Consider the following 22,789-nt stretch of genomic DNA (forward strand, 5'->3'; position numbering starts at 1 on the left):
CTGGTTTGGTTTTTAAGTTTAGGTTTTGTACTCGCTTGTCAAATGACACACAGAAACAAAACTTCCCAGTTGCTGTGTCATCTGTCCATGTATTGATTCCAGACTCGCTGAAAAGATTTATTTAGTTACAGATTTATTTGCCAGCACTCGTTAACGACTGTTGTAATGAGGCGACCTGCTGTAGCTTGTTTCTCTCGGCTTCCAGTTGAAAGTTAAGTTGAACCTCTTTTAATAATGCAAAGCTGAAAAGGTCATTTTTTATTTTTTTTTTTTTTAGGATCCATTAGCGACAAACTCCCCACAGCCCGGAGGGACGGATGGAAAATGTCCTCCAGGCTTTTAAGAAAAAAGATTGCGCAGCATAATGTTACTCTGAAGGTTTTGGAGGGGAGGAACATAAAACCAGATGGATTTGGTGAAATGTCAGAAGCTTTGATTTATAAATAACAAATAAGGGGAAAAAAATGCCTGAAGAGCTGCTTATATCAGCTTAATAGATACAAGCAAGAGACGAATCCAAACACGGACTTTAAAAAACTAAATACAAGAAACTAAATTTGTAGTTTGTGAGCGACGAGGCTGCAGGAAATCACCACATCAGCATGCAGCTCATCCATAACTCTGCACGACGGGCGGAGGAGAAACTGAAATTATGAAGAAAAAGAAATTAAACTGCACCGATTTTCATTTTAGCTATAAATTATTCAGACACACACACACACACACACACACACACACACACACACACACACGTCTGACCGTCTGGCCCGAGGCTGAAGGGACTCAGGTGAACCACAACGCTTATTAACCCTCCCACACACACACACACACACACACACACACACACAACACACACACAACACACACAGACCTTTAACAAGACAAAGGGAGGCTCCATCCTTCGACAGGCGGAGCGAACACAGTGTCGAACTCCATCTTTGTTCTGTTTCAAACCACTGGAGCACAGAGCATCATGGGAAATGAAATGGGGGGGGGGCTGTCATGTCAAGATTTCCCCTGATAGTTCAGTCAATCAATCTGCAACTTTGGCAATTAAGTTTCGTAGTCGGTCAAGAGAGGAAGAAGTGCTGACTTTTGTCCAAAATGGAGGACGACATCAGTTTATATCTACTTAACCGTCTTCTGTCGACGTATTTAATTTATAAAACAGGCAGGTTCAGTTCATCCTACGCTGGTTATTTGCATACACAAATGTATTTTCCTCCGCGACCCTCGAGGCTGCACAGATGTGACAGCATGAATTCGATTAAAGCAGCGCCGAGTAGTTTCTGAGAAGAATTGTAATATTTACACTATTAATGAGGTAATGAAGCCGTAAGTGCATAAACAAGCTGTTCTCAGAGGAAAACAGTAAACAAACACAATGATCACGACACATCTGGTTGTCGACTGAATGACTGAGCGGTCGTGTTTCGTCCTGTGTGGCTGGTGGTTGTTACTGTCTTCGTGGCGTCAACACTCGGGGGACGGAAAACTCGTCGTCCTCCCTCAGATTCATTCCTCTACGCTGGCAGTAAACAAAACATTAGAGTTGTTCTGTCTTTTCAGAAGTGACTCAGAGACACCGACTCCATCACCGTCCATGCTACATTCACCCCCGCGACCTCTGACCCCGCTGCATGACCGACTACATGGTCACAAGGCCACGCAGGCTCGACGCTGCTGCCTTGAGTTTCTTGTAAATGCTGCGAGGGAGGGAGAGTTCTCAGCAGCGGCTGAAGCTGCAGAGATGGAAGAATTGTTTCCTGGTGTTGACTTTGTGTCTGTGTGACGTGAATCATGAAGACGAGACGAGACAAAGGGAGGAAGACTTCAGCCAGGAGGGAGAGGAGGGAGAGGAGAGGAGGGAGAGGAGGGAGAGGAGGGAGAGGAGAGGAGAGGGAGAGGAGGGAGAGGAGGGAGAGGAGAGGAGAGGGAGAGGAGAGGAGAGGGAGAGGAGGGAGAGGAGGGAGAGGAGAGGAGAGGGAGAGGAGAGGAGAGGAGGGAGAGGAGAGGAGAGGAGGGAGAGGAGAGGGAGAGGAGAGGGAGAGGAGGGAGAGGAGAGGAGGGAGAAGAGAGGAGGGAGAGGAGGAGGAGAGGAGGGAGAGGAGAGGAGGGAGAGGGAGAGGAGAGGGAGAGGAGAGGAGAGGAGGGAGAGGAGAGGAGGGAGAGGAGGGAGAGGAGAGGGAGAGGAGAGGAGAGGAGAGGAGAGGAGAGGAGAGGAGGGAGAGGAGGGAGGCAGCAGGGAAGGACGATGAGGTAGAAAAGAGAAAAGACTGTGAGAAGGAAAAAGAGATAGAAAGAGCCAAATGAGAAGAGGAGGCTTCACCTTGTTTTCCCAGAGGAAGAAGACAGATGAGTGGAGGAGTGTGGGGGTGCTGCTTTAATGAGCACACACACACACACACACACACACACAGTGACACAGCACAATTGGTACCAGCTGCTGCTGTTTATCGTTATTAACGAAAAAATCCCAAGGTCAATAAGGAGTGTGTGTGTGTGTGTGTGTGTGTGTGTGTGTGGGTGTGTGTGTGTGTGTGTGTGTGTGTGTGTGTGTGTGTGTGTGTGTGTCCAGGGAGAGGAGAGGAAGGCGAGTGGGCGACGATGGGTGTGAAGAATCTTTTGACCTCCGTCGTGATGAAAGCTGCGAGCTTCACTGTTTCCTTTCTCCACACAGAGACACTTTCACTGAGAAACACACCAAACGTTCAGGAGCAAGAGACACAAAATGGCGCTTGAATACTTGTAGCACGTTAAACACAAGGGGTTTAAAAAATCTATGGCACCAGGCGCAAATATTTCAGGGTGTGTCCAGCTCCGCTGTGCTCGTTAAAATGTGGATAATCTGGCAGTAAAGTTTAAAGATGATTGTTGAGGGTCCAGCTCAGAGAGCACGGATGTAATCCTCCCGAACATCAGGACGAACATCATCACAATCATTGTTCCTCCTCAGCGGAGCTAATCGCTCCTGTAGTGTGATGTACAGGATGTAAGGTGAGCAGATAACGTCTCTTCAAACCACACATACATCCAGTGTTCACATTTCAGGCCTATTAGCCAGCTTTCAGGAGGTGGAGAGGGTGGTGGTGGTGGTGTTATCACAGCCTGTGTTAAGTGTCATGAGGCAATTAACTGCTGAACCCAAATGCAGATACCACCAGGGCAGAACTGGAGTCAGCGTGAGGCGCTGAGAGGACGGGTCAGAGAGGAGCAGGGAAGGATATCCAGGACCGTGAAACCCACAGAAAACAGGGTTATTATTCACAAGGCTTGAACGTAGCTGCACCACAACAACAGGGAACTGGCAGCATGGAGACGACTGGGCGGGGTACAAGAAGAAGAAGAAGAAGCAGAAGAAGAAGAAGAAGAAGAAGAAGAAGAAGAAGAAGAAGAAGAAGAAGAAGAAGAAGAAGAAGAAGAAGAAGTCTTGATGAGGCCGTGCAGCTGGTCTGGCAACAACCAGACACCGAGAGAGAAACTGCTGCGAGGAAAAGGAGCCGATGTTACAATAACGCTGCTGACCGCAGTTTGAGACAAACAACTTGATATTTTAAGGACACCTGGAGACTTTTCCAGCTGACATTTCTGACTATTCTTCACTGGAAGTCTAGAAATAGAAAGTTCAACATAAACAGACGTAAAGTTGCAACACAATGATGCTCAAATCTGTTGTTTTGCAGAAATGTACTTATTCTGGAGTTCACGCTAAGTAGAAACAGTTTGGTACGTCTTTGTTTCTTCAGGATTCGTCTCCTTAAACCTTGTTCTGCTCCCGGCAGTACCAGGGTTTCGGGCCCTGCGGTGAGAAGGAAAGTGGGTTTCTGATGGCTGCTGCTGTCGCTACTCACTTCTACTTTTCAGCGTTTTGTCTCACCCATCTAGTTTGTTTCACTCGGCTATCCGACGCAATCAGGAAGCTCGAGACTCTCGAAAATGTCGTTTCATGTCGACTGGTTCAGTAACAGGTGCTTCAGTCGACTCGGCGTGTCAGCTCGGCTCTGCCTTCCTCCAAATTAAACATTTTTTGTTTTATCTCGCACAAAAGATGAAAGAAACTGAAGTTGCACGGCTTCCAGTCCTCTCATTATGACATCTCGTACGCTGCTGCAGAGTTCTGGTACACAGTCTGTGGTTTCATCACACGGAGAGCTGTCGTCTTCCTCCCAACATTTTATCTTTCTGTTATTGTTTACGGATCCCAGTCTTCACCTGCACCCAGAGCAGAAGAAGAAGAAGAAGAAGAAGAAGAAGAAGAAGAAGAAGAGGAGCGGTGTTTGTTTCTATGTTTGTGAGAAGACGTCTCTCCCACTCATTTTCTCCGTCTTCTTCTTCGTATTCTCTAATTTGGGAAATGCAGGATGTGGTTTTCATAACAATGAGGAGTTATATTTCATTTCAGGGCTGACTGAGACACACACACACACACACACACACACACACACACACACACAGAAGATTATTCACATTCACCGACTCACACAGAAACCTGCTCATTACACAGGCTGATACACACACGTATAAGTGTGTGTTTTATGTCTATTCCACATTATGCAAATGTACAACACAACACACACACACACACACACAGACACACACACACACACACAGACACACACACACAGACACACACAGACACACACATAGGAGGAGGAGGAAGATGGAGGAAGAAGGAAATGGAAATGAGACTTGCTGCTGGATGAGTGACAGACGTGATTCAGCTGCAGCTGAACTCTGGTTTCGCCTCGACGAGCTCTGAGGATATTTTTATCCTCGTTCTGATCATCGGCGCTGATTACGATTCTTTCATCGTCGTTTCTTTTATTTTAAGTATTTACCTCATCACGCGTGGCGAGTGTCTTCAGATTTGAGCCTCTGAGATGAGACTCCACCAGATGAAGTCAGATTACAGTGTCTCGTTCGTTAGTGTCTCAGTTTACAGCTTCGTCCTGGGTTTGATCTCTGATCCTGGTTATTTATATCTGTGTTGACTTGACTCTGACGCCTCGTTCACACAAAGCTCCCAGTAAATTACTGGGATCACCTGTCAGGCACCAGGACAGGCCTTCACTAATCACACGTCCAGATACGTGTCATGGTGAGGCAGGAATAGAGACTCCAGAAGTTCACTTCTTCTTCTTCTTCTTCTTCTTCTTCTTCTTCTTCTTCTTCTTCTTCTTCTTCTTCTTCTTCTTCGAGGACGAACAACTCTTTTTCAGAGACATGGTGTCCGACGAGCTGTTTTTGTCCGGTGCTCGTGTTACATATTTAATAGTCGACATGCAACTCGATATCGTGATCAGAAACACATGAGAGCAACTGTAAAAAGAGAAACTACGTCATCAGAGTTTTGTCGGTCTCGTGATGGGTTTGTTGTCTCCGTGTTAAAACATTTGGAAACACCAGCGAAGATAAAACTGGATGCAGCTCTCGTGACTCTGGATGTGGCTGCTGCTGGACTGCTGCTTCCTTCACTCTGGTCTGTTCAGCACTTAAATGTCCCTTTTAAATAAATCAAACCAGGTTTAGAACAAGTTAAAGTGTTTCTACTCCTCCATACTCATAGTAATAACTCTTTTTAATCTTGTAATCAATGAGATGATTAGAATGTGAATGTGATCTCTGCGTCTTTCTGTCGCAGCGTCACACGAAGGAGTTCTCGTGAGGTTAGAAGTTTAAAAAAGTTTCTTAACATAACCTGAATCAATAATATATTTCAGTCTGTTATATTATTCATGTTGCAGCTCTCAGCGGTGATGAATCAACCCGAAGGAGAGGAAATCTTTATTTTGTGCCTCTGATACCAGAATCAGGCGCAGAGAGATAAGATGGGAAACACCAGGAAGGGTTTCTTCTTCCTCCTCTTCCTCTTCCTCCTCCTCTTCCTCCTCCTCCTCTTCCTCCTCTTCCTCTTCCTCCTCTTCCTCCTCTTCCTCCTCTTCCTCCTCCTCCTCCTCTATATATCTGGTTCATTTCCTGAGCTGAAATAGAATTGACTTCCTGATTCAAGGTTAAATGAGTTTGATGTCAGTTCTCTGCAGGGAGAAAAGAGAGACGGAGCGAGGTGGAGGTAAAATTAATATGTTGACTGATGTCGGTGTGTGTGTGTGTGTGTGTGTGTGTGTGTGTGTGTGTGTGTGTGTGTTTTGCAGTCATTACTTCCATCCAGAAGCTGAAGTCAGTCGGACATCTTGAGTCTCAGTTTTCAGTCTGTGGTTTGTGTTTCTGTGTCGACTAAACAACCTGCAGGAGAAGCTGAGTCGATGATGTCACCTGCTGCCTCGTGATGCTCCTGATCTTCAGGACTCGAACAATTAATTTCATCACCAAATAATTGTTGACATCACATGTGTATTACCTTCTGTTACCTTCTGGAGGTGGAGGAGATAGCGGTGCTGTTAAAGGCTGCCAGCCCTGGTACAGTTCTCGTACTGCTTCAGCTCTAATTTCACAACGTTTCTTAGCGTTTTTAAGCTTGTTATCAACTTGTTATATCGATATTTATTCCAGTTGATACACACTGGAGCTGGCAGAAACTGTATTTTGTTACATGTTCAACTCAGAAAAGCAGCAGATCTTCATCACTGAGCGGTCGTCACGAGGCAGCGTTTGTTTTCTTCTTTTAATGGATTCATGGATTATAAAAAAACAGTCAGATTAGTTTCTCACAACAAATCATTCAGCTGCTCTCCTCTCTGCAGGTGAAGTCTGGTGGAGAGAAAATAGTTCCCACATGAAACATCTCACAGCAAGGTGAGTTTTTTAAACGAATCACCATCTAGAAGTCGGATAAACAACACGACAGGTAAGAGGAGGAACTGATCGGTGTTGGACTGTTGAGGACTGAAGTCTGCAGTGAACATCAGCGGGGTTGAACATCGTGGTCACACTGATCAGGAGTTATCGTCACACACATCATGAGACGTAAATCCTGTGGATCCTGTGAATCTCTGGTACGTGGGCGAGCAGTTTAAATCCCATCCAGGGAGAGTGGACACTGAAAACCACTTCACAGAGACGCAGCCGCAGGATGCAAATCCATCAAGTGGAAGAAAACAAAAAGGGTTTCTATGTTTGAGAAAATCTGAAGGATTATGACTTTATTTTACTGTTTCTGTTACAGTCCCGAGTGTCTGGGCTGAAAAATAAATCCTGATTATGCAAATGTTTCATCTGTTTGCAGTTTTATTTCTGAAAGTGAATTAAAGGTTTAAAAACAAACTCTGTGTTTGTTTGTGAAACCCCAAAGTTTGAGAAGATGTCAGGAACATTTCAGACTACAGACTCCAATTACCGGATCCACAACTGTACGTGTGTGTGCTTCAACCAGAACCAACACAGTTCTGTCACCTTCCAAGAGAGAAACCTCCGCCCTCCTCCTCCATGTCTGGGAGTCCACACACACACACACACACACACGCACACACACACACACACACACACACACACGCACACACACACACACACACACACACACACACACTCGTTGACCTTGGGATTGAGAGTGGCGTGGCCTCGTTGCTGTGACGACACAGCTGGTACCAATTGTGCTGTGTCACCGACTGTGTGTGTGTGTGTGTGTGTGTGTGTGTGTGTGTGTGTGTGTGTGTGTGTGTGTGTGGGGGTTGTTCAGCGCCGACACAGTGAGACATTTCACAGCTGCGGTCAGTTTCTGGCGAAGACTGTGTGAAAAAAAAAAAAATGCCTGTTTTGATTCAACGTCTTCTTCATCTGATGACATCACTGACTCCTCCTCCTCCTCTGGTCATGTGACCCCGTCCAATCAAAATAAACAACAGATTTGCAGATTCAAAGGTAAAACATGAAGTGTTGATATTGTACTTTTTGCTCCACATCTACATTTATCTGACGGCCGTAGTTAAAAGTTACTTCACAGGTTTGTTTCTTTAATTTATAAGATGAAAAACTGAAAACAAGCTGTTTTTGTGCTTTTCTGATGATCTTATAAAATATGAGGCGCTGCTGTAGATCAAACAGTGTGTGAGGGAGTTAAAATGAGCTCAACTTGAAACATCTACAGCCGTGATATTGATCCACACACATCAGATCATCAGCTGTGTGAGTGCAGCCGACAGGATGACAGACAGCAGACTGGATGTTTCACCATCATCAGCTCAACATTATGTTTCTGTTCGGTGTGCAGCCAGCGCCCCCTGCTGTGTGCCTGCAGGCGTGAACATTAAAGGATCATTCAGGTAATTTTCAGGCTGGATTTTACTTTTCTTCTGTCTAACAGAAGCCAGAATCGACTCAACAAAAACCAAAACAATGTTGTCCCAGTTTCCTGTCAGACAGTTTGATTTATTCATCATCCTCAATGAATCAGAATCTGTCGTTCAGCTCGTGCATGACAGCTTAACGATTTCATCTTTAAAAAACAAACAAACATGTAAATACATTTTTTCTCAATAAATGTAGATGTTTTGTTGGCTGCTGTGGAGGGAATTCTTTATCTTGTATCTCTATCCATTAAATATCCAGGAAGTGTTTCTTCTTCTTTTTCTCTTCCTCCTTCAGCTTCAGGTTTCTTGTTCAAAACTAAAATATTTTTCTTAGAAGACGGATTTTAATGTTTTGATTGAAGCCCAACTTTTACATTATGATGCATGGAAATGTTACCACCCCTCTAGATGTTTCACATCATCGTCCTCTGTCATGTTTGTTTTGTTTTTTATTTTACTGCCTGTGACTCAGACTACACTGGAACTCTGGGTAATGAAGTTTAAATACATGAAACAACAGATAAACTTTAACATAACGAAAATGATAAACAGACTTCAGCTCACAGTTTTATTGAATATCATCACATGTATTCAGTAATACTGCTGTACTAGTACACAGAATACTAACAGTGTGTACTGATGTTAGTAGTGCTTTGGACTGAACGTATTGTGCGTTACGACAGCGGAGACGTTTGTGCGTTTCTGTCTCTATGTGTGTTGTTGTTGTTTGTCACGGAGTGTGTGTGTGTTCACGTGTGTGTTCACAGTTTCTGTTGACTTCCTGTTGGAGCTGTCAATCAGGTGTTGACCTCCTCTAGTTGCCGGACCACAGCGGACGCCACCTTCCTGTACGCCTCCGCCTAGAGTGGAGACACACACACACACACACACACACACACACACAAACACACACATTAAAGAACTACACAAACAAAAATACACCTGAGAGCTTCGTTAAGGTGCAGAGAAACGTGTTTTTACAGCAGAACAAAAACACAAAAGAAGGAGGAACAGACCTGTCAGGATAGAATAGAATAGAAAGTCAAGTATAGAATAGAATAGAACAGAACAGAACAGAACAGAACAGAACAGAACAGAACAGAGCAGAGACCTCTGGGCTGTCAGGGGAGGAGACGACCACTGGCTTCCCTCTGTCTGACATCTCTCTGATGTTTAGATGAAGAGGAATGTCGCCTGCAGAGAGACGCAGTCAGAATCACATCAAATCTATTAAAATGATCTAAGATAAAGTCTTCAAGCAGCTACAGTTTGTTCTGTTCAGGATGCTGTGAGTTTAACACACTCCAGAACTTAATTCTAAAACACCGTCCGCTCCTCCGGCCTACCTAATAACTGGACTCCCAGAGCGTCTGCGAGCTGTCGGGCCCCGTCGGAGCCGAAGATGTGAGTCTGGTGGTTACAGTTGGGACACTGGAAGACGCTCATGTTCTGAACCAGGCCGAGAACCTGCAGTGAAGACCAAACTCTTTAACCCTCCTGTCACTCTAACCCTCAGTCTGTGGATTTAACAGCTGTGGTTCATATTACCGGCACGTGAACCTTCCTGAACATCTCGGCTCCTCTGCGAGCGTCCAGCAGAGCGATGTCCTGCGGCGTCGACACGATTACAGCTCCTACAAAACAAAACAGACACGTGACGCCTTCCTCACGTCAGTCTGGCTGTCGGAGCACTCGCCACTTTAGAACAAGCAGCTCCAGCTATGAAAGTCATAAACAGGTGTGGAGCTAAAAGACTAAATTATCCTGAACTGACCTGCTACTGGGATGTTCTGGCTGATCGACAGCTGGACGTCTCCTGTCCCGGGAGGCATGTCGACCACCAGGTAGTCCAACGAGCCCCAGTCCACCTACAAACACTCCGTATGTTAGAATTCAAATCAGGTTTGTTTTCCAGCCACTTTCACTATCAGTCTGTGAGATGTTCTCACCTGTCTGAGCAGTTTCTCTATCGCTGACATCACCATCAGGCCCCTCCACACGATGGGAGCCACGTCGTCCACCAGGAACCCCATCGACATGCTGACAGAGAGGAGAGGAGGGTCACAGGAGGGACGGTTTAATTTAGCTTTCACCTTTTAAACTGGTAGTTCAGAGAGAAGGGGAGAGATGTGACGACTCACCAAGGAATCCCATAGTTGGTGAGTGGGATCATCAGATTGTCTGGAAGAGAAATGAAAAACAGCTGAAGTCAGATTACAGGAACAGAAGCTTCATCACATTTATCAGAAACCTCGACTGTCTCCTGACAGCACAAATACACACATCAGTCACTCAGAAAATATTTAAACTTATGGATGTAAAGAGAAAGATCAACAAGGTGCCGTACTGTCAGAGAGCTCCGGGTTTCCCTTCAGGTTCATCAGTTTGGGAATCGACGGACCGTAGACGTCAGCGTCCAACAGACCGACTGACTTCGACTGAGACAGAAAGAAAGAAAGAAAGAAAGAAAGAAAGAAAGAAAGAAAGAAAGAAAGAAAGAAAGAAAGAAAGAGTTAAATCTCCTACACTGAACATCTGACTCAAAGTAAAGACAACTAACAGACAATTCTGATTGAGAACAATTTAAGATCTAATCTAAGAGAACAATTTAGATAAACGACCAGGTAAGAAGTCTCCTTACTGGATTGTTGGCCATTAATCCAAGAGCCAAATTCACTGCAGAGAGAGAGAAACATATGAGTCAGACACAGAAGAATTAACTGTAGAGTATTCAGTACAAACTCCTAAAGATTTGGATGAATTTGCTCTTGAGGAACAAAAGCAGGAAATCTGTGCTGTACCTGCGGTGGTCGACTTGCCCACGCCACCTTTCCCTGAAGCCACGACGATGACCTGTTTGACCCCCGCGATGGGCTTCTGTTTGGGGAGACCTCTCGCCATGTGCTGCTTCTGCCTCTCCTGTAACGCCTTGCTGTCCACCGACCTCTGAGATACACAACAACACACAAGGTACACCTTGTTGCTCCATGGCCCATGCTGAATTAACCTTTATTTGCAAATATTTCAGAAAACATCCAATGATATACGGTACATGCTCTGTTTCCTTGGTGAAGAGAAAGTGAACCTTAAATCGACAAAATTTTACATGGAGTTTGGTTTAAAGTTTTTTGTTTTCTGTTTTGGGGAGCCAATAACAGCTCTCTAAAGCTAAATTTATACTACTTCCTTATAGGTCAGTTAAAGGCCATTGATGTGAACGTGTGAAAACCTTTTAACTGTTAATTATTCTCCAACATGGTTATTAACCATGGATTAAGCCCAGTTATACACCCTTTATAAAGAGGGAATTGAGGGACGGTAGTGCAAATTATTACCCAGGCTGATTAATTAACTACAAATACGTCATTTACATGAATTAAAATAAAAACAATAGCTCACTGAGAAGCTATGAGACCGATTTATTGTAAAAAATATTTGGTCATTGACAATCTTTGAATAAAGTCACTTTGAACACAACACACACTTCCGGTTGTTAGGTTCAAAATAATACAGCATTTAAAGTAATTTACCTATCGAGGCGAAAGTACATTCATAACACAGGTATCTAACAATATACGATACAATAAACTACAAGACATGAAATTCAATAACGTTTTGGAGCTGTACTTTCTATTATTATCTGACGTACCGTTTTCATTTCTATTACAAAATAAAACATACTTCCGGTTTCGTTCCCGCTTCCTGTCTAGCTTGACGCTAGCACGAAGCTGCTAGCTAGCTCACCTGTGTTATGCTAACGGACACGGGCTGTAATCTCACCTGGCAGCGGACGAACTGAACACAACACGCAGGTCCGAGGTTTATTTCAGTCCTTGTTCGTAGAGCTGAAGGTTTATTAACGGATAATCTCAGTAAATGAGACAGTCTGCTGTATGTTAGCTGAGCCATGTTAGCTGTTTAGCTACTCCTCTGCGCGACAGCCTGATGCGCGTCAAGCTTGCGCAAAGTACGCATGCGTGGTAGGCGTGCGTAACCTTTTGTTTTAGGGTTAATTTTCTATCTTTACTCAAACGCAGTTTTCAAGAGTGTGTTTTTCCGTGTTTGGATATAGATATAGATTGACTTGAGTATAGCCTTTAATGAATACGCATAATCAATCGAAAAGAAAGTGAAGACTGCGAAAACAATGCGCAGTTTTGAGGCTCTTTAAGCAGCTTCAGTTGACGTTAATACGGAAGTGAGTTGCATGATGAGTTTTCTTCAAATTTGTGTCATTCATTGAAGATTTCTGTCACTTCATGAGTCGGTGTTGTTCTGTCTGTTGATGTTTCAGGTTGGGTTTGTTGGTCCTGGTTCTTCTGCATCACTGTTTCATGTTTAGAGTTTAAATCAGGGACGTCAGAGAGGATAAAAAGTTAGAACCTGAGGAATAATGTCGGAGAAAGGCAGTGGACCTGTGGCCCGGACGGTGCTGCAGCAGTGTCTGCAGGCCAGGCTGCAGGTGAAACCAGCAGAGGAAGACTCAGAGGCCCAGTTTGTCCAGGTGAGACCAGGTGCACTGCGTCACATGGGATGTAGTAGACCAGTGATATACATTTATGTATTTTGATTTATTCTTATTATGCACTACATCACAGTTCACTTTTATAATGAAATAACAATAACAAGTAAAATATAAATGGCTGCATTATGCCTGAAACTCATAAATGTGAGGATTTCCTGCATCTCTTTGTCATTTATGAATGTAAATTTAGAGTTGTTGTGTTTTGGGCTGTTGGACCAAAGAAGACATTTAAAGACATCACTTTGGACTGTTTGGACTTCTGTTTTACATTTTTGTTTTGTGCCTCACCCAATCCAATCCAGCTCTTCAGCAGACTTTTTTAGTGTCATCTTTTATTATCTTTTCCAAAATTTTGTACACAGGTATTTTAATAGTATTGATCCAAAGTGAAGTCACTGTGCTCATCAACAAATCAACGTTTCTTACAACCTTTAAGATTCTCTACCTTTAATCAAAGTGAATATAATCATCACTTGCGGCCCTTCTTGATGACATTTGCTCTGTTCTCAGATCGACAGGGGGATGGTGATCTACATCTGCTTCTTTAAAGGAGCCACAGACGACATCTTGCCCAAGATGGGTCAGTGACCTTTCTTAACCTTTTGACCCACATAATTAAACCCTTCACTGAGGTGTTAAACATTGTCTCCTCAGTGTCCACTCTGCTGAATGTACGGCTGTGTGAGTCCGACTCAGGGAAGATGGTGTCGGTGCTGGAGCTCCCGGGCAGCGTGCTGATCGTCCCTCAGGCCACGCTGGGCGGGAAGTCCAAAGGCAGAGCTATGCAGTACCACAACAACATCAGCAAGGAGGACGGGCTGCGGCTGTACGGCAGCTTCGTCTCTCTGTGTGAGAAGGAACTGGCGGCTGCTGCTTCAGCTGAGAGCGGAGCTGAAGTGAAACACGGGACTTATGGGAACAGACAAGTGCTGAAACTGGACACCAACGGACCCTACACACACCTGATGGAGTTCTGACCCGCAGGGAAGACGAGGAGTTGGACTTAATGTTTGAATATTTACCATCAAGGCTGCAGCAGCCATCGATGTATCATGTGATTTATAATTTTGTGATAAAAAAACAAAACACAGATTTGGAGTCTGTTGCTGTTTTTGTGTAAGTAGAAAATAAATAAACATGAATAACACATCCGGGTCAGCAGGGGGCGCTGTGCTGTGTGTCAGGGACCGGAAGTGAGCAGTACTCGGTAAGATTGGGTTACAGCAGTGTTTACAACCTGCGTCAAAACTGCTGCTCGTCCTCAGATCCGTCAGTCTACAGCAATCACACTTCCGGTGAAACGGCTCCCCGCCAAAGTAAAGGCACACAAACCATGGACTACAACGTGAAAGGAGCTGTTTCACAAAAAAAAATTCAAACAGTTATATTCATAGTGTTTTTTTTTTTTAACTGGCTGTGTGATGTATGAGCAGTATGACTATCAAACAAATCATGATTCAATCTCTTATTGTTTTTCCTGCTCTCCTCATATTTGATTACTTCATTATGTTATTATCGCTTCTGCGAAACATGAACCTTTATTTTGAAAATCCTTACCGGAACGTACCGGGCACATGCTAGCTGCTGCTAGCTTAAACCTGCACAACACCAAACGGCACATTTAGCCTCATATTTGAGCTGAAATGTGTTACTTTGCAGCTTTTCTGTGTACATTTGAACACGACACAATGAATCCAGCTGTTTTTAGGAGCAACCCGGTGGAAAATTATCGCAGTTAAACTTGAGCTCTTGTTGAAAGTTGCTGACGGTGTAACGAGGATTTGTGTTGACCGGACGCAGGATGTTCTAAGGTGGGGAGCTGGAAACTTCACACATTTACATTATTAGTTTGTTGCATGAAGATGAGATTCATGATTTTGTGGTTTCAGAACTCTTGTAAAAGTCTGTGTGCATGTCTGTTTTTACAGAAATAGAGAACTGACAGTGGGACAGTCAATCAACCAACCAATCAATCAGTCAGCCAATAATCAATGAATCTTTTGTTTACAAATTCTCATTACTAATGAGGAAGTGTCTGTCAGGTCACTTGAGCTATGTCTTAAAATAGCTTATTTTTACTAAATAACTGTCCAAAACCCAGATGTTTTTACTTTAATGTGGAAAAATATCAGAAAATTATGACTTATTTGCTTATTAGCAATTAAAAGGAGAAGTTTAATGTTATTATTTCATGTTTAACAAACCACCCATTGATTATTTGTTCAAGCTGTCCACGCTGATGTGAAATATTCAAGAGTTTTCTGTAACAAACATGGAGAAAAGAAAGCAAATATGTGACATTCTTACTTGATAATCATCAAACAATTAGTTGAATATCAAGATTGTTATCAGCTGTTTTTTAGAGACTGTTAGTTAATCGATTGAATCATCTTTTCCAGCTTTACTGTGTTGATCAATTTGATTTATACAGCACAAACCTCAGTGGGCTTTACAGTCTCTACAGTGAGCGACATCCTCCAGCAGAAACCTTTTTAACAGGGAGAAAAAAGATGGAGGAAGTACAGAAAGTTAACAGAAGTACAGATATAAGAAGAGATAACAGAGGAGAGCGATGATCCAGCGGAGTGTGTCTTGGTCCATCTGAAGGAGGCCTGAATTAAAAGACTTGCATCAGAGTTAACTGTCTGTGTTTCCTCCGTTACAGATGCCTTCATTCGACCTCATAGATAAGGTCGAGCTTTTTGTGCGGACGGGAACTTTTCAAGTCGGTGCGTCCAAGAGTTCAAAGAAAGTAACCCGAGCTGCCAGCAAACACTTCATCTATAAAGGTATTTCAGAGACGGGGACAGACACACAAAAAGTTCATTACTGACAGATGTGTAAAAAAAATTGGACACCAACTCTGTCTGCATGGTTGAGAGAAAACACAGGAAGTCTGCAGAGTTCAGGTCGAACTTTATTAAAGATCATAATAATCAGTCAGTCGGTCGAATCGCTCACTGATTGTCTTCGTCTTTAGTTTGTCTGTCACTGACTGTGGTTCCTCCCTCCGTCCTCCAGACGGCTGTCTGTGGCGATCCTATCGAGGCCGCCTCCTCCGCGTCGTCAGGAGCGACGAGGAAGTGAGGGAGATCCTGGCCCGTTACCATGACAACAACAACCACGCCGGCCGGTCCCGGGCCGTGAAGGAGATCATGGTTAGTTAAGATGATAAAAGGATCGATGGCGAGCGCGGTGTTGGAAACTGGATCTGTTTCTAATATTCCTCCTCTTCCTCCTCCAGTTGATGTATTACTGGGTTGGAGTGACGGAGGCGGTGAAGAACTGGGTCAGAGCTTGCGCTGTGTGTCAGAGCAAAAGTCCGGCAGAACCTCCCGACCCGCCCGTCCGCTTCTGCCTGGCCTACGGCTGCGATGCCTCCAACTACGTTTACCCCGGGCTCAGCTTCCACAGGTGGATCTCAAACTGTGGATCTTAAATATTCTTAGTTTTGGAGCAGTGGTACTGCGAGGCTCGGCTCAGTTAGTCCACCTCAGTTCTGTTCTGGCTCGGTATTAAAGTGCTCCACACCCCGCAGGTTTCCAAAGGAGGCGGAGAAGAGACGATTGTGGCTGGCGGTGGCTCAGAGGGACGAGGGCTCGCTGCGTATGAACTCCTGCCTCTGCTCGAGACACTTCGAGCCGTCCTGCTTCACGCTGAGCGAGGACGGCCAGCTGACTCTGCCGCCGGACGCCGTGCCCACCATCTTTTCTGTGACGGTGCAGGAGGACGAGGTGACACAGTAACGCTCACCGAGGCAGTTGAAGCTCATCTGAAGGCTTATTTTTGCATCAAGAACATCAGCTTTGAGCTACTGTAGAAGGACAAAACACGAGTTTATTCTTTCAGTCAGTCTCTGATGGAGAGGTGAAGCTCTCACCCTCCCTCTCGCCTCCATCAGTGTAGAGTTTCCACAGTTGTTCCAGTTGTTCCGCTGTTACCTGGAGATAACGACCGGGGAAAACAAAGCCTCTTCCTGTTTTGGTTGTCAGACGGACTCACTCGCTTCCTTTGGGCTGTAATTCGAACCTTTGAGCCTGGAGGCAGTGAAAGAGAGTTAAATGGAACAAGTCTATATGTGAATTGTGATGGAAAAATTCCTTTTCATTATGGGTTGATGAATTTTGAACTATGCAAATGCATGAACACCTAACCTCTGCCCTATATGATTGTAACAGTGTCACGAACCAGCCAAAACTCAGATAGAAAGTCGTCTTCTTGTCTTATGTTTTATGTCTGATAATTTTATGCTTTGCACAGAGTCCCAGGTCATGCGTCATGAAGTTTTAACTTTACGTCTTGTGTCGATGAGAAGCCTGTCTGATTGGGATAGTCGTATGTACGTGTGTGTGTGTGTAGCTTAATCACTGCTGGCACCGAGAGTGCTTGTCTCTTCCCCTGACCTTGTTGATATCTGTGTATAAAATTGTGAACACTCCTTTACTCGGGGCTCATTCACTCAGCTCATGAATTTGACTGTGTGGTGAGTCCATCTGCAGATGGTTGGATTAAACTTACCGAAAAGACAGATCTGACTTTACTCTTTTATTGACAGAAATTTCCACCACAGGATCATGTCTTTGATACGTTACAGTGATTATTAATATGCCTTGCCTCCATTTTTAGTAAATACTGATGCAGCAGTGAAATAGCTGCAGGACAACGACTCCATCCACGTATAAACCTCGCTTTCACTCTGCTCTTCAGGAGCTGGATTCTCCTGACAAACAAACGCTGTTACAGCACAAAGGAAGCTCGTCTGTCGTGCAACCAGAGCAGGAAGAGGCTTTGTTTTCCCCGGTCGCTCTCCCAGGTTAACAACTGTGGAAACTAAAGTAATGTAATAAACAGTAATGATTCAACCTGTTTACTCCAGTAAAGTAACAGAGTTCAGGCTCTGACATGGACTCAGAGCATCAGAGTAAAAAGTTTCCCTCTGAAGGACATTTGTGGTCAAAGCTAACTGAAGCTCACGTCATATTAATAGTATTAAAGTTAAAGGATTTGTCCCAGCTGTTCCTGAGTCCATCGTCATCTGTTTTCAGGTCTCCGTCCCTTCAGATGAGGACTTCCTCCAGTCCAGCACCCTGGAGGACTTCCTGTCCACAGCCGCTGCCGCTGCAGAACCCACAGAACCGACTGACCCGGCCTTCGATCAGTCTGAAACACCCGTGGAGCTGCAGGAGCACCAGTACTCCCTCCCAGCTCCCGATCCCGAGTCCATGGAGACAGTGGAGGAGTACAAGAGGAGGAAGACTATCATCGAGCCGAGCTTCGCCGTCTACAACCAGATCGCCAGGTAGACCTGTGATCACCTGACCGCTTCATCACATGTTCATCTTTCTTTGTTAACGGCAGTTGTGTTGAGAGGTTTTTACTTTGTACTCTGCAGGTATCTGAGCCACAGGATCTTACCTATGCAGAGCAAGCAAAGCAGATTTGCTTTAAAAAGGATGTCCAAGCGCTTCGGCCTGATAGGTGAGAGGACGGAGGGATAAAACACGTCATCACTCACTTTATTTACCTCCTACAGTCCTCAGAGAGACACATTTTAGTATCACGTGAAGATGAAATGTCTTGAGAAACACTTCTCTTGTGTTTCAGATGGAGTGCTGATGTACACACGAGTCTCTCCTCCTCTCAGAGTGCCGCGCAGCAGAGAGGAGGTTTGTGTTGTTTAAAGTCACGATATGCGAGCGGAGCTACCAGGAGGACGAGTTTTTATTAAAGTACCAAAGAGAAAATCATTCGCGGCTCTGACATGCTGACTGAACCATCCGTCCTGCGTTTTGCTTCCAGGTGAACTCGATCCTGAAGCAGTTCCACGACAACCAGGGTCACTACGGTCAGGGAATCTGCCAGCGTCAGATCACAAAGCACTTCTACTGGGCCAGCATGACCCGAGACCTGGCCCGCTGGATCAACAGCTGCAACACCTGCCTGAACAGAACCAAGAGGAAGTGGCTCCGCTGCAGCGTCAACAACTGCACCAACTGCTGCGGCCCGGTGGAGCGAGGCCTGGGCCTCACCTTCCACAGGTACGAGCACAGGTGTCAGAATTCAGAGATAGAGGTTTATATTCTTCTTTTCACTGTATATTCACACATCCTGACCTCCAGGTTTCCTCTTCACAACACGGTCCTGCTGACCCAGTGGTTGAGGGCTGTTGGTCGTCCGAACTGGCACCCACGGCTCCGCTCGTCTATTTGTTCGACCCATTTCACCGAGGACTGTTTCGACCGCAGCGGAGACAAGGTCACCCTCACTGCAGACGCCGTGCCCACGCTGCTGGTGCACGGCGACTCAGCTGTAAGACACAACAGTTACTGACTGTACATCAGATCATCAGATAATGAATCATTAATTAGTCTGTGCTGTTTTAAAAGTCGGGTCTCTCCTCCTCAGACTCCGTCCAGAGGTCCGGCCCAGCCTGCTGTCGGGGAGGAGGTTCGTTTAGATGATCACAAAATGATTCGAGCAGTTTGCAAATTTCAGCCTTTTTACATCCATTTGGACCAGTTTTGTATTTTGACTTCCTGTTTGTGTGTGTGCAGACATATTTTGCCAAGTACGACGCCGTGGAGCTCTACCTGAGCAGACGCATCTATCCGCCTGGACTCAGCTACGTAGAGAAGAACACCTTCAGGAGGTTCTGCAAGAAGTTCGCCATCAAAGGTTTGAACAGAACCACCGTCATCAGGATTATCATTGAACTCCTTTGATACCTACTAACGTGGCCGTGTTCTGGTTCTCCAGACGGCGAGCTCCACATGGTGAGTGAAGATCGGCTGCGTTTGGTTCTGAGGACTCGGCAGCAGGTCGAAGCCGCTCTGGTGGATTATCACAACGAGCTGAACCACCTCGGAGTCAACAAGAGTCTCCGACTGCTCAGCGAAAGGTGAGACGGATAAATCACCTCCGTCAGGATGAGAGGAAACTTTCATTGATCCTGCACTTGATAACACCTGATCTCTGACAGGTATTTCTGGAAGACCATGAAAGCTGATGTGATGCAGTGGGTCAACAGCTGCTCTCAGTGCAGCAGGAAGAAGAAAAGAAAACCAGAAACAGAAGCGGGTCGATCAGAGACGCTCATATCGCCACAGATACACGAGGACGTGGACAGGTGTGTTACAGTCTGCATGGAGGCATCTGGGAGATTAGAGCTGTGCTTCATATTAAATTTCTCTTTCACCTTCTGTCTTTGTCTTCGTGTCGGCAGTGGGAAGGATGACGATGATTGCAGCGATGATGACGAGGATGACGGTGGAGATGTTGGTGAAGGTGCTGTGAGTGTCGCTGGTGAAGAGCAGCAGCCAGAGAATCCGGCGGTCGTAGTGGTGAGTTTCTCTGCTCGTACACCATCGTTAGATCTGAGCCAGATTCATCTCTGTCATCATGTGACACAACACATCTCTCATGTCGATCCCAGGAGAGCTCTTCGTCTTCTCAGCCTGTAACTCCCGTCAACCCTCAGCCCAGAATCCCCATCCTCCTCCATCTGAGAGCTCCCGTCCACTTCCAGCCCAAAACTCCCATAATCCTCCAGCCGAGGACTCCTAACACGCCCTTTGTCGCCAGACTCTGGTCCGTCAACAGAGCGACTCCAAACCTCCAGAAGAGGCCGAACAGCTCTGACGTTCAGCCTGAGAACCAGAACCAGAGCCGCGTCCAGGTTCAGGAGCGTCAGACAGAAACAGGGAGCTCAGACGGCAGCGCCAGAACTCACCACTGCGTCAAAGTCCAGGAGACAAACAAACTCCTCACAGAGTCACATCCTCCACCGGAGCCCACGGCTAAACTTCCACAACCTGCAACCAAGCAGATTCAACCAAGTCACAGCAGAGGGACAAAGACCCAAAAATCAGCTCAGAGTCCAGGTGTCCAGCGCCTGGAGAAGAGAAAGATGGAGCTGGCGGCGGGTTCATCAGCTAAGAGGAGCTCCGGCGGTGGTCTGGAGCCTGTGGTGGCCTCCAGCACCAAACCCTGGCCCGTCTGCACCATCACTCAGTCAGCCCCCACAAAGACAGCTGGACCTCCTCCTGAGGTGGACAGGTACGGCACCAAGAACCGCCTGCTCTCCTTTTATTCAAGTGTTTTGATTGATTTGTAATATTTGTGTGTGTGAGCAGCCCTGCTCTGTTTCGGAGGCCCGGGAGTCTTCAGGCCCGGACCGTCATCCAGCAGTGCAGCACGGCGAAGGTCAAGACCAAACCAGCCGTGGACGGAGCCGACACCGAGTGGGCGGAGGTGAGTCTGTAGATCTGTTTAGATCTGTAGGTTAAAGGAGATTTGATCCACAAAACACACATTTTCCCAAGTGACTGAGATTAAGGATCGACCTGGATCAGAGAGATCTGGGATCAGAACTCTTGATGTTTCAGTCTCGAGCCTCACGTCACTACTCAGCTGTGAGATTTCACATTTTGTGGATTTAGTGGATCTTCTCTGTTCCTCTCTGTCCTCAGATCCAGGAGGGGATAGTCGTCTACGTCTGCTTCTTCCACGGAGCCACTGAGGACGCCACTTACGAGATGGGTGAGGATCATCATATTCGTGTTGCATCATGCACACTGATGTTCAGCGAGTTAAACGGCACCATGAATCCGGCCTCTTTTGCCTTTTTTTCAACAGCCAACAGCCTGATGACCACCAGATTTTTCCGTAAAGACACCGGACACTGCGTCTCCGTTCTCGACCTTCCCGGGAGCGTCTTGTTGATCCCTCAGGACTCCCTGATCGGGGAGCCGGTGCCCAAGAGAAAGATCCAGTACAAGGGCGGCTGCGAGCTGTGGTGGGGCGCACAGCTGTTCTCAAACCTGGTGTCGGCCTGCAGGGAGCTCATGGACGACTCGGCGAAGTGCACGAAGGCCGGCGTGAAGGTGGAGCACGGAGTCTACGGACAGAAACAGGAAGTCGCCCTGAACTCTGTGGAGCCGCTGACGCTGCTGCTGGAGTTCTGAGGTTCTGATCCATGTTCTCGTTTCTACGTCTCCTTATCGAGCTTCTTTTCTGCGAGAAGGTTCTCACGCTCCTGCAGTTAGAGCCACGTTTTAGTTAATTAATGAGAAACATGTCGAGTTTACTAAAACACTTTAGTTACTGTGGAACCAGAGGAACAAAACTAAGGAACTGAAAATCTCCTTTTTTTTTATTTCCTGCAGAATCTGAAGAACCTCGACAGAAGAGCAACAGTTTATAGATTTAGTTTTACACCCGAGGAAAACAAAAGCAACAGCTTCATTTTGTTCTGTCGTCCGACTCTGATGTTTTAATGTTTGAAAAGAAAGAAAAGACCCACAGAGGTGGAAACACGGGTAGAAATGCCAGAATATTTCTCAGTTTGATGGTTATTTATTTCTGCTTTAGAACAAAAACAGGTGGAAAACTTTCAGCAAATTTTATTTCTGTTGTTCTTCAGCGTCAGCGGTCACGTCCTCTTTCTCTTTTTATAGACTGTTTATTTAAAAAACAAGTCGAACATCATCTGGTTCCCTTTCTGACAGTAGATGAAGAGTTTTTGGGTTTTGACTGCTGGTTGGACGACAGAAACTTTATGAAGACGTCACGTTAATCAGCAGATTCATCGATAATGAAGAGAATCGTTTCCTCTCGTGAGCAGATTTTTTTGTTTTCTAATCTAAATTATATTTTAAAAAATGAATTCTGTTAACGGCTTGTTTGTTTCACGCTGAAGACACAAATATATAGTTTCATTTTTAAAACAGCCGCTCACCAGCCAGGAGGAAATGTCGCGTTTGTCAGGAACTATTTTCAGCAGCGGATTGACGCCTGCATGCCGTCTGTTGGGATCGCTTTGTCTTTTGTTCATATTGTTTATATTGTACAGTTAAGAGGAAAAAGCCTCAATATTAAATAACTATTTTTTGTTTAAAAAAATGTGTACTTGTCATTCTTTCAATACTGTGTAATGAGGATAAATTCAACAAGAAGTCACATTGTGAAATTAAACATCTGTGACCTTCCTTCTTTCATTACAGTTCATAATTTGTAAATCTTT

General features: G+C 45.4%; 3 protein-coding genes across 4 annotated transcripts; 2 read left to right on the plus strand and 1 right to left on the minus strand.

Annotated features, from left to right (window-relative positions):
- Positions 1–8,297: 8,297 nt before the first annotated feature.
- nubpl (nucleotide binding protein-like) lies at positions 8,298–12,294 on the minus strand. Its single transcript, XM_037072047.1, has 11 exons — positions 12,024–12,294; positions 11,045–11,189; positions 10,885–10,919; positions 10,591–10,681; positions 10,385–10,424; positions 10,193–10,283; positions 10,018–10,111; positions 9,792–9,877; positions 9,590–9,710; positions 9,355–9,437; positions 8,298–9,103 (listed from the first exon to the last, which is right to left on the minus strand). The coding sequence occupies exons 1-11, from the start codon at positions 12,150–12,152 to the stop codon at positions 9,041–9,043; spliced, it is 978 nt and encodes a 325-aa protein (XP_036927942.1). The 5' UTR covers positions 12,153–12,294; the 3' UTR covers positions 8,298–9,040.
- dtd2 (D-aminoacyl-tRNA deacylase 2) lies at positions 11,927–13,860 on the plus strand. Of its 2 annotated transcripts, none has more exons than XM_037072050.1 (4): positions 11,927–12,055; positions 12,538–12,747; positions 13,279–13,348; positions 13,423–13,860. In XM_037072050.1, the coding sequence occupies exons 2-4, from the start codon at positions 12,637–12,639 to the stop codon at positions 13,743–13,745; spliced, it is 504 nt and encodes a 167-aa protein (XP_036927945.1). In that variant the 5' UTR covers positions 11,927–12,055; positions 12,538–12,636; the 3' UTR covers positions 13,746–13,860. The 2 variants fall into 2 exon arrangements, with proteins under 2 accessions (XP_036927945.1, XP_036927943.1); XM_037072048.1 differs by lacking the exon at positions 11,927–12,055 and adding an exon at positions 12,301–12,441.
- Positions 13,861–14,073: 213 nt separating this feature from the next.
- On the plus strand, positions 14,074–22,668 carry LOC119004806. Its single transcript, XM_037072046.1, has 20 exons — positions 14,074–14,579; positions 15,434–15,557; positions 15,790–15,926; positions 16,013–16,182; positions 16,307–16,502; positions 17,814–18,067; positions 18,161–18,246; positions 18,373–18,434; positions 18,568–18,806; positions 18,888–19,077; positions 19,174–19,215; positions 19,323–19,443; positions 19,525–19,666; positions 19,748–19,894; positions 19,991–20,108; positions 20,201–20,823; positions 20,901–21,018; positions 21,237–21,306; positions 21,403–21,732; positions 21,933–22,668. The coding sequence occupies exons 2-19, from the start codon at positions 15,434–15,436 to the stop codon at positions 21,729–21,731; spliced, it is 3,168 nt and encodes a 1,055-aa protein (XP_036927941.1). The 5' UTR covers positions 14,074–14,579; the 3' UTR covers position 21,732; positions 21,933–22,668.
- The last annotated feature ends 121 nt before the right edge of the window (positions 22,669–22,789 follow it).

This window comes from Acanthopagrus latus, chromosome 16 (genome assembly GCF_904848185.1).
Source record: "Acanthopagrus latus isolate v.2019 chromosome 16, fAcaLat1.1, whole genome shotgun sequence".
Taxonomy (NCBI): Eukaryota; Metazoa; Chordata; class Actinopteri; order Spariformes; family Sparidae; genus Acanthopagrus; species Acanthopagrus latus.

Bases quoted from the DNA above. Each gene is read 5' to 3' on its own strand.
- nubpl (XM_037072047.1), bottom strand. From the start codon at position 12,152: ATGGCTCAGCTAACATACAGCAGACTGTCTCATTTACTGAGATTATCC. The intron at 11,190-12,023 runs GTGAGATTACAG...TGTGTATCTCAG, and splicing joins TTCAGTTCGTCCGCTGCCAG to AGGTCGGTGGACAGCAAGGC. The intron at 9,104-9,354 runs GTCTCTGCTCTG...TCTCCACTCTAG, and splicing joins CCTCCCCTGACAGCCCAGAG to GCGGAGGCGTACAGGAAGGT.
- dtd2 (XM_037072050.1), top strand. From the start codon at position 12,637: ATGTCGGAGAAAGGCAGTGGACCTGTGGCCCGGACGGTGCTGCAGCAG. The intron at 12,748-13,278 runs GTGAGACCAGGT...CTCTGTTCTCAG, and splicing joins CAGAGGCCCAGTTTGTCCAG to ATCGACAGGGGGATGGTGAT. The intron at 13,349-13,422 runs GTCAGTGACCTT...TTGTCTCCTCAG, and splicing joins CGACATCTTGCCCAAGATGG to TGTCCACTCTGCTGAATGTA.
- LOC119004806 (XM_037072046.1), top strand. From the start codon at position 15,434: ATGCCTTCATTCGACCTCATAGATAAGGTCGAGCTTTTTGTGCGGACG. The intron at 19,667-19,747 runs GTGAGACGGATA...GATCTCTGACAG, and splicing joins CTCCGACTGCTCAGCGAAAG to GTATTTCTGGAAGACCATGA. The intron at 21,019-21,236 runs GTGAGTCTGTAG...CTCTGTCCTCAG, and splicing joins CCGACACCGAGTGGGCGGAG to ATCCAGGAGGGGATAGTCGT.